This window comes from Erythranthe guttata, chromosome 6 (assembly GCF_056151865.1).
Source record: "Erythranthe guttata isolate IM_541 chromosome 6, IM_541, whole genome shotgun sequence".
In the NCBI taxonomy this organism is placed as follows: domain Eukaryota; kingdom Viridiplantae; phylum Streptophyta; class Magnoliopsida; order Lamiales; family Phrymaceae; genus Erythranthe; species Erythranthe guttata.
In genome coordinates, this window is record NC_142538.1 from 5,264,632 (window position 1) to 5,278,531 (window position 13,900).

The 13,900-nt window shown below is 35.7% G+C and overlaps 3 protein-coding genes across 4 annotated transcripts; 2 read left to right on the forward strand and 1 right to left on the reverse strand.

The window, feature by feature from the left end:
* The first annotated feature begins 630 nt into the window (after positions 1 to 630).
* Positions 631 to 2,193, forward strand: LOC105977885 (large ribosomal subunit protein eL36y). Its single transcript, XM_013003275.2, has 4 exons — positions 631 to 787; positions 1,084 to 1,188; positions 1,647 to 1,846; positions 1,985 to 2,193. The coding sequence occupies exons 2-4, from the start codon at positions 1,087 to 1,089 to the stop codon at positions 2,013 to 2,015; spliced, it is 333 nt and encodes a 110-aa protein (XP_012858729.2). The 5' UTR covers positions 631 to 787; positions 1,084 to 1,086; the 3' UTR covers positions 2,016 to 2,193.
* Positions 2,194 to 2,591: 398 nt separating this feature from the next.
* LOC105977678 (GPI-anchored adhesin-like protein) lies at positions 2,592 to 8,776 on the reverse strand. Of its 2 annotated transcripts, none has more exons than XM_013003021.2 (10): positions 8,160 to 8,776; positions 7,439 to 7,525; positions 6,217 to 7,157; positions 5,416 to 5,504; positions 5,213 to 5,316; positions 5,045 to 5,144; positions 4,498 to 4,573; positions 4,284 to 4,398; positions 3,668 to 4,199; positions 2,592 to 3,252 (listed from the first exon to the last, which is right to left on the reverse strand). In XM_013003021.2, exons 1-10 carry the CDS (start codon positions 8,464 to 8,466, stop codon positions 2,778 to 2,780), a joined length of 2,826 nt encoding a protein of 941 aa, XP_012858475.2. In that variant the 5' UTR covers positions 8,467 to 8,776; the 3' UTR covers positions 2,592 to 2,777. The 2 variants fall into 2 exon arrangements, with proteins under 2 accessions (XP_012858475.2, XP_088675762.1); XM_088819636.1 differs by having other exon boundaries at positions 4,284 to 4,389; positions 8,160 to 8,760.
* An 846-nt stretch (positions 8,777 to 9,622) lies between these two features.
* On the forward strand, positions 9,623 to 12,528 carry SPPL1 (SIGNAL PEPTIDE PEPTIDASE-LIKE 1). Its single transcript, XM_013003300.2, has 4 exons — positions 9,623 to 9,857; positions 10,441 to 11,448; positions 11,937 to 12,140; positions 12,255 to 12,528. The coding sequence occupies exons 2-4, from the start codon at positions 10,651 to 10,653 to the stop codon at positions 12,369 to 12,371; spliced, it is 1,119 nt and encodes a 372-aa protein (XP_012858754.1). The 5' UTR covers positions 9,623 to 9,857; positions 10,441 to 10,650; the 3' UTR covers positions 12,372 to 12,528.
* Positions 12,529 to 13,900: the final 1,372 nt, after the last annotated feature.

Below are 13,900 nucleotides of genomic sequence, written 5' to 3' on the forward strand. Positions count from 1 at the left end.
GGAGAAACTTCAATTCATACCACATGTTGGTTTCTATTTTGAGATAAACGAAGCAATTTGAAAGTTGCATCATTATTGTGATAGCTTGATTCGGCTCGATCATTTAAAGTTCGATTTTAGTTTCATTTACGCACACATGTTACGTGTTTGATAAATGATATAATATATAATCATAAAGTTCGACTCACATTTGACTCGCTCAGAACAAGAATGATAAAACATGTACAAAGATATTAAGCTATCCGAAGTTCAACTCCTTTTCGTTTCTATTCAAAAATCATTCAAATTTGACTTTAATGACGAATCAAAATTAAAAATTAAACTCAAAAACATGTTTTGAAACTCAATAAAATTCAAACACACTTGAGCAATCATGCATTCGACCTTACTCGATTCTTTTACATTTCTATGGATGAGTATTGATTATGCAAAATAATTATTACTTCTAATATTGTTACAATAATTAAAAATTGAGAGTTGGATTAATAATTATAAAAAAAAAACCATTAATTACATTATCGAAATTTTAAAGTGACATATAATATGAAGAAAAAAAAATTATCTAAAAAAACAAATAATACGAAAAAAAATGATATATATAAAATAAAAATTAACTAGCATATATTTATTGGGCTTGTTTTTCGGCCCATCAATACAAGGCCCAAATAGATTTAGGCAGTTCTCAAATATCCCAGACCTAAAAACTCCATATAAACAATACGTTGTTCCGAAACCCTAATTTCATCATCCCTACCAGAGTGTCAGCGGCGTATCATAGCAGGAAAAGGTCAGCAATTTCTCCTGATTTTCTTTTTCTCGAATGTAAACTAACAAGTAGCTAATCCGCGTTCGTGTGTGTGTTTTTGCGTGTTTTCTTCAAATACACGATACATTTTCACATAGGCTTGTGTGTGTGTGTGTGTGTGTGTGTGTGTGTGTGTGTGTGTATTTTGGGTGTTTTGTTGAGATATATGATACATTTTCATTTAGATTTTTGTTCTTAATTCATTGATTTGGAAATACACAGACGAAATTTCATAGGTGAAAAACTGAATTAATAATTTTTTTTTGATTTGGAAATAGGCAATGGCACCGAAGCAACCAAACAGTGGGATTTCAGTTGGGCTGAAGAAAGGGCATATTGTTACCCCAAAGGAGTTGGCTCCCCGCCCTTCTGACAGGAAAGGGGTGAGTTTTTCTTACATGCTTATCAATTTGGTAGTTCAATTTTATGGATTATTACATATTTTTGAAAGATTGGTTCTTTACTTTTCATTGATATGTATAGATTAAACTTGCCCCAATTCATTTCAGTTTGTTGAAGCAAAAAAAAAAAATTAATGATGATGGAATGACTTAATTGATTACATGAAATATTTTTCCAGTTCAAAAGTTCAATCATGTGGTCTTATGTTCTGACTGTCGCGGTTTTGAGTTGTATAGTAAATTATACTCTTATATTGTCAGTGTTCGATTAACTAGTGCATTTAGAAGTGGAATATGTATTTAACCCGTTTTAGAAAATTCAGACTTTTAAGCTGGGAAGTGATTCTTTTTGGTATATGTAGATGCATTGTGACTTCTCGGTCAGTATTTAGTGCACTGTGCGTAGTTCCGTTTGCTTAACCCTAGTTGAATGAATGCAGAAAACAAGCAAGAGGGTTCATTTTGTGAGGAGTCTGATTAGAGAAGTTGCTGGATTTGCACCTTACGAGAAGAGAATCACTGAGCTTCTGAAAGTTGGAAAGGACAAGCGTGCCCTTAAGGTAGCCAAGCGAAAGTTGGGCACCCACAAGAGGGCAAAGAGGAAGAGAGAGGAGATGTCTGGTGCTCTCCGTAAGATGAGGTGATTTTACTTGAATTAATTCTTCTGTTTTGCTTTCTTGATTGTGCTGTAACTTTTTATTGTTCGGTTTTGACTTTTTGTTTACGAATATGGTGCTTTCGTCGTCGTATATCTGACTATATCTGGTGATTTCTACAGGGCTGCTGGAGGTGGTGAGAAGAAGAAGTGAAGACTGTTTTCTGAGTGAAATGGATGGATTACATTTTGTTTCGAGTTTTGATGTATTTTGTTTCTCATTTAGAAGAAAAAACCATGTCTTAAACCTTATTTTTCGCCTTAGCAGCAACTTATATTTTATTATTCCATCTATGCTTTTATATAATTTAGACATGAGTTATTTTCTGTTATCTTTCAGAATCTGGGCGGAGAATTGAAATGTCTGTTATGGTCTTTACTTGTATGTGCTTGCAATTTCATGATTATGAGTTTTTCTAATGCTTTACTGCAGTCGATAACTGAGTTATCCTGCCCATTATCAATTGCTTAGTTGCGTTGTTTGGTACTTGAAATTAAGGGCAAATGTTTAGGGTTTTAAGATTAAATTCGTTTCTCCGAGAGAATGGTAAGAGAGAGAATGGTAATAATACAGGCGAAGAATGATACTAATCCTCGGCCAGAATTGACAATTGATCAGTTCTTCCGCTGGCTGTATGTGGTCATCACAAGAATGTAACCAATTGAGAAAATTTATAGATAAACCATTCGTCGATTCAAAAATTGCAAGAGACAACCCTGCGTTAACGGTCACAATAAATGACCAACATAGATCAAAGGTGTTTCCATTTCTACAATTTCCTCGACAGAAATTACTTGCTGATAAAATAACATTATTCGTGCTATCAGAATGTTTTAGTTCTCATCTTCTTATGCTCCGATATGCAAAATGGAAAAAATAAAGTTTATAAAGCAAAAATGGAGGGGTGGGACTAAATCATGTCTTGAACTTCTGCGACAATCTCTCAACCCCTTCTTTCCAATCTCCAGCAGTTCGTTTAACACCTTCCTTAACAGACGAAGTTAATTCAGCAGATTTATGCTGAAAGCCTTGTACAGACTTGTCCAGCTTCAATTTGGCCACATCTTTTAGCTCTCCCGTTTTTTCCTTCAAACTCGTTACGAACAAGACTATCCTCTCAATGATTTTGGTGATTGTAACTTTGCATTTCCCTCTCACTTCGTCTGCCATTTTCTTGAGTTTGTCCACTAAGCTCTCTGACCTTTCGATGGTCTCTTCGACTGAGAATTTCTGCCCAGCAGAGAGCCATGTGGCTTCAGCTTCAGCTTCCTCCTCACGAAGGTCACTGTCGACCACAACTTTTAAGCCTTGTCTCTCCCAACGGTCTCTAGCCTCGTCCAGGGCCTTTGCTTGCTCCCTTGCCCTTTTTGCCTCATCTTCAGCCCATGACCTACGCAAAAATATACCAAGAAAATAAACTCTTTCAACTTGGAAGAGAAAATAAATGGCCTGTAAAGAAACGTAGTTGTCGTTGAAAAGAAAAAGAAAATAGAACAATGAATAAGAAAATCTTGAGAAATCTTCTCATGAAACAATTTGACAAAGAACCTAGTCCGTTAGACTGTTGACACACCTCTTTTGGTAGAATTGTGAAGTACACCAGTACAAGTAAAAAGATAATTTGGTTACTTAATACATAATACCTCAGAAGTGAAATCTTCAATATTTAATATCAATATCCGTAAGAGATTTTTTTTTTCAGTATTCTTAGCTCTGTTTTCTCTCGATCATCATAATCATTCATATATAATCTGTTGCACAAAGCTTAACTTTAGAGGGTAAACATTATAAATGAAGTTTCTCACCTGGCCATGGACAGGGCTTTTCTCTCAACTTCAAGTTCATATTGTAAGCGTGTTATTTCCTGATTCTCAGTTTCTGCATCTCTCCGAAGTTTGTTCATCCTTTCTTTCTCATATGATATCTCCAATTTATCAGTCATAAGGGTCTGCAATTGTTCCTCCATCTCCCGTCTTAACTTAGAGAAAACCTCCATTTCAGAGTCAACAGCAGCACGTTCCTTCATTAATGAAAGACTTTCCTCTTCCCTTTCAGCCCTCAGTTTCTCCACTTCTCTTCTTGCTTCTTCGGCCAATTTCTCAACAGCGTTTATCTTTTCCCTTTCCAGGAAAAGATCCTTCTCGTAACTTGCATTGAGATCCTTCTCAACTTGAGCAACGAGAGCACTGTGTGCAGAAACAGCCTTTTCTGCCATAGATTCAGCCTCAATTCTTGCAAGTTCCTCACTAACTATGACAGAAGAATCGCCAGTTGAAAGTGCAATGGCAGCCTGTGCCTTTGTCACAGGTTTTTCTGGCTGGAAAAGTCTTGTGTATCCTGTTAGGCAATAAGACAATAACTATTTATACATGAGAAAAACACATACTCGAAGAACATAATGCATTGATATATGAAACTCACCAAATGCTAGGGTTATAATACCCTGATCTCCAGCTTCTAAGTCAGCTACAAGTGCAGGCCATGCACCTGGGTCGATCTTTTCAATATCTATGAAACCAGATACCTGCTGCAGGATCTAAAATGCAGCAAAAAGCAAGTCCAGTTATAATCTCATCAATGATATCAGTGCTATCTGCAAAAAGTTAAAAAATAATATTTTTTAAAATTTTATGACCTTTCCATCAACTACTGGTAGCTGCCTTTTCTCTAGGGCCATCTTCCAACTCACCAGATCCTGACGAGACAAAGGGCTGTCGAACAAAATATTGATCATTAGTTTAGCTGTGAATTATAATTTGCCAAAATTCCTTAAATCCGCTATATTAGGCAGCTAATCAACTTCATGTGCAGCAATAGAACTGAAAGATGAACAGATAATACAAGGAACTCGTTCATTGCCATGGCAAACATGAATTGAAAAACACTTCAATGAATGTTTAAGCTAACAAAAAAAATTGAATATAGAGAAGAAACAGTTAAGACAATGATCAATTACAAAAAGAAACTTGGGAAAAAGAGAATATATATATAAGCTCGAAGAAATAAGTCAGAAACTTAATCTCCGTAAACCCCTCATTAGATCTAGTAAACCATCAACCGTCGTCTTTAGCCACAACTCATCTATTAAGTTAGTCTTGATTTTAGAAGTAAATGATGATTTCAAAAAATAGAAGCATCAAATAGAGGGATGACTAGGTGGGATTATGAGCAAGTATGTACACCTCTCAGGAGAGAAGTATATAGGACTTGAGTCTTCATTGTCATATGACTGCATGTCACTTCTTGAAAGCTTGCTGGCAATTAGTCCAGCTTCTGCCAAGCCTGGAAACATCCAAACTAGTTCAGAGACAAGTCTCGACACAGAAGAATTGCATAAGTCAAATATTTACCTTGAATGGATGGGAAATCAGGATCTTCAGGTGTAATGTCATCAAATGCAAGTTCAGAAATATTTTCAATGTACATAGCCGGATAGACTTTTGAAGTTGTGTTCCTATAATAATTAAGAGGAAGTTAGATCAGCAATAAATAATTTTGAATAGTATAAAGTCAAGATCTTCCATTGCCTCTCATTATACCAATCAAATATTACCTGGACAGAGCACTGCTGGCTAAGACCAACCAACGAGCATATTCACGACGAGTGCATAAATCTCCAGGTTGAACATCCTCCTCAATCACCTACCAGTGTTCGGGAAATTAAGATTCAGATCCACAACTTCATAAAGTAGATAACTTTTACAACTGAAACTCTAGATCATTGGAGATACCATATTAATTCTCCTATGTTAAGACTAATAGTATTGCAACTTTTTTTGTTGCTTTTTTGCCCAGTACAAAGAGCTAGCATAATTTTCAACTGATAACGAGAAAAATTTTAAGCTATTAGTGGATCTTCATACATGAGAGCTCTTCCTACTTGCATCGTTGCATACTAGTCTACTCTGGAATTTATTTTCTTCATTTTTGAAATCCAGAACATATCATACTAGATCTGAAAAGCTTGTTTCACACACACACAAACACAAAATATGTGCCATAAAAAATAAAAACAGAAAATGCAAGATTTCTAGCATAGTGATGGCCTCTTAAAGTATTATTGGGAATTCCGTTTTCAATCACAATTCAATTGCCAAGGCTTAGAAACTTCTAACGTTTCATAATGCGAAAACAGTTTCATCTAAGAGTTCTTCAAACTAATAAACTGACGCCTCAGAACCTCACCGACTCTCTCTTCCTATCAATCACTAGCAGAGAGTAATGTTTGCGAAACTCATGCGCTGTATCGACTCTTTCTCACAATCATAAAATAGACATATTAACTCACATAATTCATGTTATTGTTGTAGATTTTATTGAAGCAGAATCCAGTTGCTGAAGTAATGTAACATACCTTTAAAACTTGCAAAGCAGATAATGCTTGACTCTGAAGTTGATCAATAACTGCAGGAACCAAAACCTTTCCTGGAGGAGCCTGCAGAGCTGCAGAGACGACAGATGGAGCAGGTATGCCAGCTGAAGTGAAATACTTTCCAGGATTTGTAGAGTCGAGAAAGGATTGGCTAACTTTGATGTCATTGTAATCTTTTTCAAGGTGTTCATTTCGTGATTGATAGGCTTCTTCTGGTAATGGTGGTGCTCCAGTTGATACAGAAACCTCCAACACTTTGCTTAGGTCAACATCCATGTTTAAAATCTCTACGGTTCCCTCATCATCTCTGTTTGAAAGCACACTTCCGGACTCCAAAATTTCTTCTTGGATAATGCTTGATCCACTAACTGCTTCCAACTCTGCTGTGACTGAGGTATTTAAATTTGAATGCTCAACAGAAGAAGGGTTCAGTAACAAGTTGGAATCCCATGCTTCCAAGCTAGACACTCCATTCGGATGATCAGTGACTAAATTTTCTATATTAGCATCAAATACAGATGGTTCCAAAATTATGGCACCAGTCTCTTCGCCTGGTTCCCTGGAGCTTTCAGAAGCTAAGGAACCACCGGTAATATCAGACACAGGTGGTTTTTCAGTGGCTTCAGAAGAAATTAAACTGTCACTATCAGCTGATTCTATTTGGGCAGCTTCAGAAGTGGAGCCATCGCCATCCATAGATGAATGCCTCAAATCAGAATCATCATTAATTCTAGTTTCAATAGCTTCACTATTTTCATTATACAGAGAAGGATTCCCATTTGTACCTGTCTGGCTTTCTTCACTGCCGTTCTCCAGCTTATCAACTTTATCACCATTTTTCTCCTCTTCAACTTGATTCTGGTTGTAATCGGAGGACAATGAGTTTTCTTGTTCTGTTGTTAATGGCTCGAGTTCTTGAACTCCTGTAATTATGAGTCGGTGCATTATTTATTTTTGAATATCCAACTATATTATGATGAAAAAGGGTCTATTACCAGAGGCACATACGATCCGGTAATAACATAGGTGAAGATATTTAGAAATACTACAGGGAAATGTAAAATATTATTTGAAGGGAAATTTTCCTTGAGCAACACGATCTTTTCAAGGCATTGTTCTTTCCACTATTCGCTACCGAAATGAGAATAGATTCAATTCGCTTTGTGCATGTCCAAGCTGTACACGAAAAGAAGAATTTACTCACTTGATTTGCCCCTATTACTTATAGACAGCGCCGCAAAAGTTAGGCCAGCAACCAGAACAATCCCGACAGCTCCTGCTCCAAGTATCCCTGAAAGTAAACTACTTCACAAGTGTTATTAGTCTACAAGAGAAACCATCAGCATCAGAAATCTACAATTTCATCACAGAAAAAGCACCAACCCACATACTAAACCCAGAATAAGCTGCATTCATTATTAATTAGTTTCATAATTTTAACTTCCATTCAGACGAGCTTGGCACAAATTTTACATAAAATTGGTTCATTTCTATTGAATCAAAACGAAATGGATGACCTCATCCCCGATCATCAGAAATCTACAATTTCATCCAAGAAAAAGTGCCCACCCGCATACTAAACCCAGAACAAGATGCATTCATTATCAATTTGTTTCCCAGTTTAAACTTCCATTCGGACGAGCTTGGCATAAATTGTACATAAAACTCGTTCATTTCTATTGAATGAAAACGAAATGGACAACTGAAATGAACGAGCTCGTTTCCGATCATCAGTTTCAGAAATTAGGTGAAGCAAGATGGTTTTAAAGCCAGAGTTAAGTTGAGACATAGCATTACACCCAATATTTCAGCACTTTTACCAATCAATTGCATCAGAAAACCAATTTCATGATATTCAGAAACATATAATGGTTAATCGAATTTGACTATAGCAACTAAACATAACAAAATCTCAACCCACTCACCTATAAGCGATTGCTTAGGTTTGGGATCGCCAGAGTTCGGTTCGGAATCAGCATTGGACCAACCCGAGAAATCATCAGCCGAAGAATTCAAATTAGACCATGACGAATTCCCAGAACTACGCTTTTCCAATCCCTTGCCGTTGACCGCACTACTCCGGACCACCACCGGCGCAAAATTTACACTGCGCCGACCGACCTTCAGGGAGCGAGTGTACACAAACTTCGATGGATACTTCCGGCTACCCAGTGCCAATTTGAGCTGAAACGAACTCGGACAAAACGTCGTCGTTGCAGTCAAAGCATTCATCTTTGGGATTTGGCTACAATCCCCCACCTCGACGGAATGCAGCGATGGAGTTTGCTGCAATTGGCTGTGGATATTATTTCTGTAGCTTGAAATTGTTCAAATTCGAGAGCGAAAACTTCCGGTGGATAAATTCAAGGGTTTTGTAGTTGCATTCTGAATTTCTGATTAGGGCTTTGCATGTATGTATTTATCTGTGTGTATATATATACATACATATATGGCTATCTACCTTATCCAACGGATCGGTTAAAAATCGAGTTTTCAGTGACCAACTGAATTACCTAAACCGGATTTAGCTACCCTCGTGTTCAATTTCGTTATTTCCTATGTACTTTTTTCTGGAGAAAAAATAGCTTAATTCCACTTTGCACCTTTAAAATATAAAATTTCGCATTTTCATCCAAAAGATATTAATAAATCATGCATAATGCACTCCGAATTAATTTTTAACTGTGGTATTTATCTTGAGATTCAAAATGTCAAATCATTTTTTTTTATATTAATCAATCCTTTTGAAACTATAAAGTGCAAAAATAAAAGTACATTTCATCAACATATTAAATTTTTAATATTTTACAAAAAATAGAAAGAACAAAAGACATCCTTCAACTATTTCGGTATCAAGTTATTTGAAATTATACTTTCTTCAAATATTTATACCAAATATTTTCACTAATTATAATAAAAAATCAATCAATCAATCGAATAATTTAGTTAGAAAAATACTTTTTTTTGGTAAGAAAATAGAGTTTTTCCGTATTTCGTTGTGATTTTTATTTTTTTCGCATTTTATACGCTCAAAATTATGTTGGACATAAATAAAATAATAATTTAAGTTGTCATTTTGCACTTAGAAATAAAAAAATAAAAAAAATTGAAATTACCCGCATTAAGTTTTAAATATTCGATTCATGATGCATTTGTGAATGGGTTATTAGATTTTAAGGGTGCAAAGTGATGTTTATTTTTTTTACGGGTACAAAGTGCCAAAATTCCGCAGTTCGAGGGTGAGAGAAAATGTAAACAAATTTAAAGAATATTCAAATTGAATTAAAAAAAAAATCAAAATTTTATAATTATTAAACTCGAAAATAACGTAAATGAACTTTAAAATGTAAAAGGCCAACTTCAGTGGGGCAACAATAATATTAAATATATACTAGGCCCAATCAACAATTTACCAACCCTCCTACTATTCTCGGGGCCCAATCTCAATATCCACAACTTTACGGACTAAATTATTATATAATTCAAAATATTGGGGTCAAAGTGAAAATATCCGTTCCCCTTCGTTTCAGTCTCGCAGGTCTTGCTTCAGTCTGCTGATGTGAAACTGACGACTCCATCGGTAAAAATCCCCTCTTTCGCCATCCAATATTTCGTGTAAAAAGGTAATCCCCATTTCTCGATTAACCCTTGTTTATTTGATTAAGTACTAATTTTTCATCCGAATCTGTTGATTGTTCATTTTCTTCGATTGATGCCTGTTTTTTCTTAATCACCTTTGAGTATTTAGTCAACTTGTTGTAATTTCGCTGAACAATTTCGCCCCTTTTTCATGAAAATGACACAATTGATTGCGTGGTAATTCGAATTAGGTTATTGTTAATGTCGTTTTTTTTTTCTATTTCAAATTATTTCGTTTTCTATTTTGGTATTCTTCTTCCCTGATTTGGGGTTCAACGGGGGTTTGTTTGCTTTCTAATGGTTGAGTTTTTTTCCGGTGAATTTGCTCCGGAATTTTTGAAACATGGATTATACAATAAGGAAAGGTGTTAGAATCAAAATGGTTATTTGAGAAAAGAATAGGGGAATGAATGTGTAACCTTTCGTAGTTCGAATTAGGTTTTTTTTTTTAATTCAGTTCTTGTTTGAATTTCGATACTTGTTTAGGTCAATATCCATCGAATCCTACAATTGCCTTTCATATCCGGTAAATTTTGAAATTTTATGATGCAATTGTGCCCTTTTCAGGTTTACGGGTGTTTCTCGTTGTTGAGCAGATAGAATGGAATTACGCTTATACTCGTGATTTCAAGAAACTTTTTGCTGTTTGTTTGTATGATCTCCCGAGCGGAAAAAAAAATTGTATATTCCACCCGATCCTAATTTTCGACAACTAGTTGTTTTTCAGTTGATCCAAGACTACCTTTAGCTAAAGAAACCGACTTTATTTTTTCAAACATGGAGCCCTTATGGAAGCTTGTTTATCTGCTCGAACCATCTTCCGTCACCCTCATTTTCACAGCTGTAGCAGTGTCGTACGCATCTGCTACGAGAGCTTTAAATTACGGAAAGGAAATGGAGAGGAACCACGACCTATCAGAAGCTTCCATTACCTTAGATAGATCTCAAGCCCTAATGATTCCGATAATGAGTTCATTCAGCTTACTCTTCATGTTCTATTTATTTTCCTCCGTCTCTCAAATCCTAACTGCTTTCACCGCAGTTGCCTCAGCATCAGCCTTATACTTTTGCTTCTCTCCATACATCGCTCAAATCAAATCGCAGTTCGGTTTGACCGACCCGTACATATCTCGGTGCTGTTCGAAGCCATTTACACGGATCCAAAGTCTTCTGTTATTTTTATGCGTTTCTTTAGTCCTATCGTGGCTTGTATCCGGGCATTGGATATTGAACAACTTGTTGGGTATCTCTCTTTGCATTGCCTTTGTCAGCCATGTGAGGCTTCCGAATATCAAGATTTGCGCGATGCTCCTTGCGTGCCTGTTTGTGTATGACGTGTTTTGGGTCTTTTTCTCGGAGAGGTTTTTCGGGGCGAACGTTATGGTTTCGGTTGCTACGCAGCAAGCGTCTAATCCTGTGCATACGGTGGCTAATAGTTTGAGCCTACCTGGATTGGAGATGATAACGAAGAAACTTGAGTTGCCTGTCAAGATTGTTTTTCCGAGGAATATGTTGGGCGGTGCAGTGCCTGGAAATAGTGTTTCTGATTACATGATGCTTGGCCTTGGAGATATGGTACGATATATTGGTTATAACTGTTTGAACTTTGAATTAACCGCTTCATATAGCTACATATCTGCTAATATTTGCAGATTAAGTTTGTTTCGACGCATTTTTCATTGGCAGTAATTCAATTCTACAATTGCACTGCATGTATAATGCACGTAGTCGTAACATTGGATTTGATCTCTGCTTAAATGTTTGTTTCTACATGTAGGATTTTGAGTTTGATCTCAATAGATGATTTTTTTTTTTTTTTTAATTTTAAAGATATAATTAGAGCCAAATCCAATGTTCGAAATTTTAGTATTATTTATAAAATTCATATTAAGTGCTGCGATAAACTTCTTGTGGACTCGACATTGTTTTCCTTTCGTATAATTGTTGGTTGCACTGACTTATTTCTCTACGGTAAAAGTTTATGCTTTCTCTTCCGTCAGATTTTTTTTCTCACTGTAATAATTCAAGTAACGCTTCTTTGGTTATGCATTTCGATCTTATAGGCTATTCCTTCGATGCTTTTAGCATTGGTTCTCTGTTTCGACAATCGAAAAGTCCGTGATTCCACAACTCCATCGGATGTTCTACAATCTTCAAAAGGGTTCAAATACTTTTGGCACGCCCTTTCCGGATACGCTATCGGTCTCTTCATTGCCTTGGCAGCTGGCATTTTGACGCGTTCACCTCAGCCAGCACTTCTTTATCTGGTATACACTTACACCAATATTTATCACATATATATATATATATATATATATATATATATATATATATATTTTTTTTTTTTTTAATTGTGTAGATCGTGTTTTGATGGAGTGTAGGTACCGTGTACACTGGGGCCGATAGTAGTGCTGTCTTGGATGAAGAACGATCTGGCTGAGTTGTGGGAAGGAAATACGGTGATTCAAAACGAGAAAGCCCATCTGACCGGAGTATAAGAATTTACTGGGCGTAATATCTGAACAAAACTTAATTATCAAAAATTTAGGCCATTTATTATGTTGGCAGTACTGGATTATGCAAGAATGTTTATTTTTCTTGTACCTAAATCTATATTTTTTATTATATAAAAAAGGCTAGCTATATTTTGTTTGACTGTGTGTCTGTATTATTGCATGGTAGCAATTTCATGACTATACTGTCTGTTATGTCTATTGTGTGTGGAGTGTTTGGTGCAGATTTCTCAGTGATTCAAATGATGGAATCCTTACTAAGGTGGTGTTTCTAAATGCTTATTTAAAAGTTGAAGTTAGTGATTGTGAGTTAAAGTGGATATTAAGCTTTTATTTCTAAAAGTTGGCGTATGGTCAACGGTGGTTTTATAAAATAGCTTAAAAAAAACTTATTTTAAGAGAAATAAAAGTAATAGTTGATCTTATTTTGTGTGTTGCCTCTTGCTAATATAATAGTAAAAAATGAAGAAGCAATTAGGGGTGAGAAAAAAAAACTGAGGAACCGAGAAATCGAACCGAAAACCGACAAAACCGAACCGAATTGCAACGAACCGAAGCATAAACCGCATACTCGGTTTTCAATTTTATGTGAACCGAAAATTGCGGTTCGTATTCGGTTTTCCAAGTAGGAAACCGAACCGAGGAACCGAACCGACATCAATACGACGTCGTTTCATTAAATATATATATATTTTTTTACTTGAATGAATTTCATTGTTTTTGGGCCTACATTTGGGCTTGTTTTTTATTGATTTTTTTATTTCTGAATTTTGAGTTGATTTATTGACGTTTTTGGGCTGATTTTCGGGTCCAAATGAGCCCAAAACCGAACCGAAAACCGAACCATTATTGAAACCAAACCGAGGATTTTATGAACCGAGAAGGAACCGAAACCAATCGGAACCGAACCGCAAGAAACCGATCGGTTTGGTTTTTTGTTCTTTAGGAACCGAACACTTCGGTTCCGGTTTCGGTTTGTGCCTAAAACCGAACCGAACCGTCTCACCCCAAGAAGCAATCGACTAAAGATTCGATGTGCACAAAAACTCGAAATAGGGATTCCCTTACAACCCCGCAAGTGTCAAATTAAAATTTAATACACCATGTCTATGCTTATTCTTATTTTGTTTTTGTTACATTTAGTACAATGATAAATATAGATTGATTTACATGATATAAATTGACTAATGCTAATACTAATTCTAGTTTTAATATGCTAATGAAATTCTAATGGTAATATTATTACTAACCACTGATTCAGTAAGAACTTTGGTCTGACGAGATTCATATCTCTTTCAAAGTATCCCACTATGAGAGTATGTTATCTTTATCTAAAGCTTTCATTTCAAAATCATATTTACTTTATGGGTTATCATAAAATATGACATACAATCGCATGTCACATAAATTCATTTATGTGTTTAATTTATTTATATTAATGTTAATACTAATCCTAATTTAAATCTTATATATAAAAGAAAGAAACGCTAGGGCAACCCTAAGAAACCCTAATG

Excerpts from the sequence above, each read along its gene's own strand:
- SPPL1 (XM_013003300.2), top strand. The coding sequence starts at position 10,651 with ATGGAGCCCTTATGGAAGCTTGTTTATCTGCTCGAACCATCTTCCGTC. Across the intron at positions 11,449-11,936 it reads TGCTTGGCCTTGGAGATATG|GCTATTCCTTCGATGCTTTT; the intron begins GTACGATATATT and ends TCGATCTTATAG. Across the intron at positions 12,141-12,254 it reads AGCCAGCACTTCTTTATCTG|GTACCGTGTACACTGGGGCC; the intron begins GTATACACTTAC and ends GATGGAGTGTAG.
- LOC105977678 (XM_013003021.2), bottom strand. The coding sequence starts at position 8,466 with ATGAATGCTTTGACTGCAACGACGACGTTTTGTCCGAGTTCGTTTCAG. Across the intron at positions 5,317-5,415 it reads GCCAGCAGTGCTCTGTCCAG|GAACACAACTTCAAAAGTCT; the intron begins GTAATATTTGAT and ends TAATTATTATAG. Across the intron at positions 4,399-4,497 it reads TACCAGTAGTTGATGGAAAG|ATCCTGCAGCAGGTATCTGG; the intron begins GTCATAAAATTT and ends GCTGCATTTTAG.
- LOC105977885 (XM_013003275.2), top strand. The coding sequence starts at position 1,087 with ATGGCACCGAAGCAACCAAACAGTGGGATTTCAGTTGGGCTGAAGAAA. Across the intron at positions 1,189-1,646 it reads GCCCTTCTGACAGGAAAGGG|AAAACAAGCAAGAGGGTTCA; the intron begins GTGAGTTTTTCT and ends GAATGAATGCAG. Across the intron at positions 1,847-1,984 it reads GGTGCTCTCCGTAAGATGAG|GGCTGCTGGAGGTGGTGAGA; the intron begins GTGATTTTACTT and ends TGATTTCTACAG.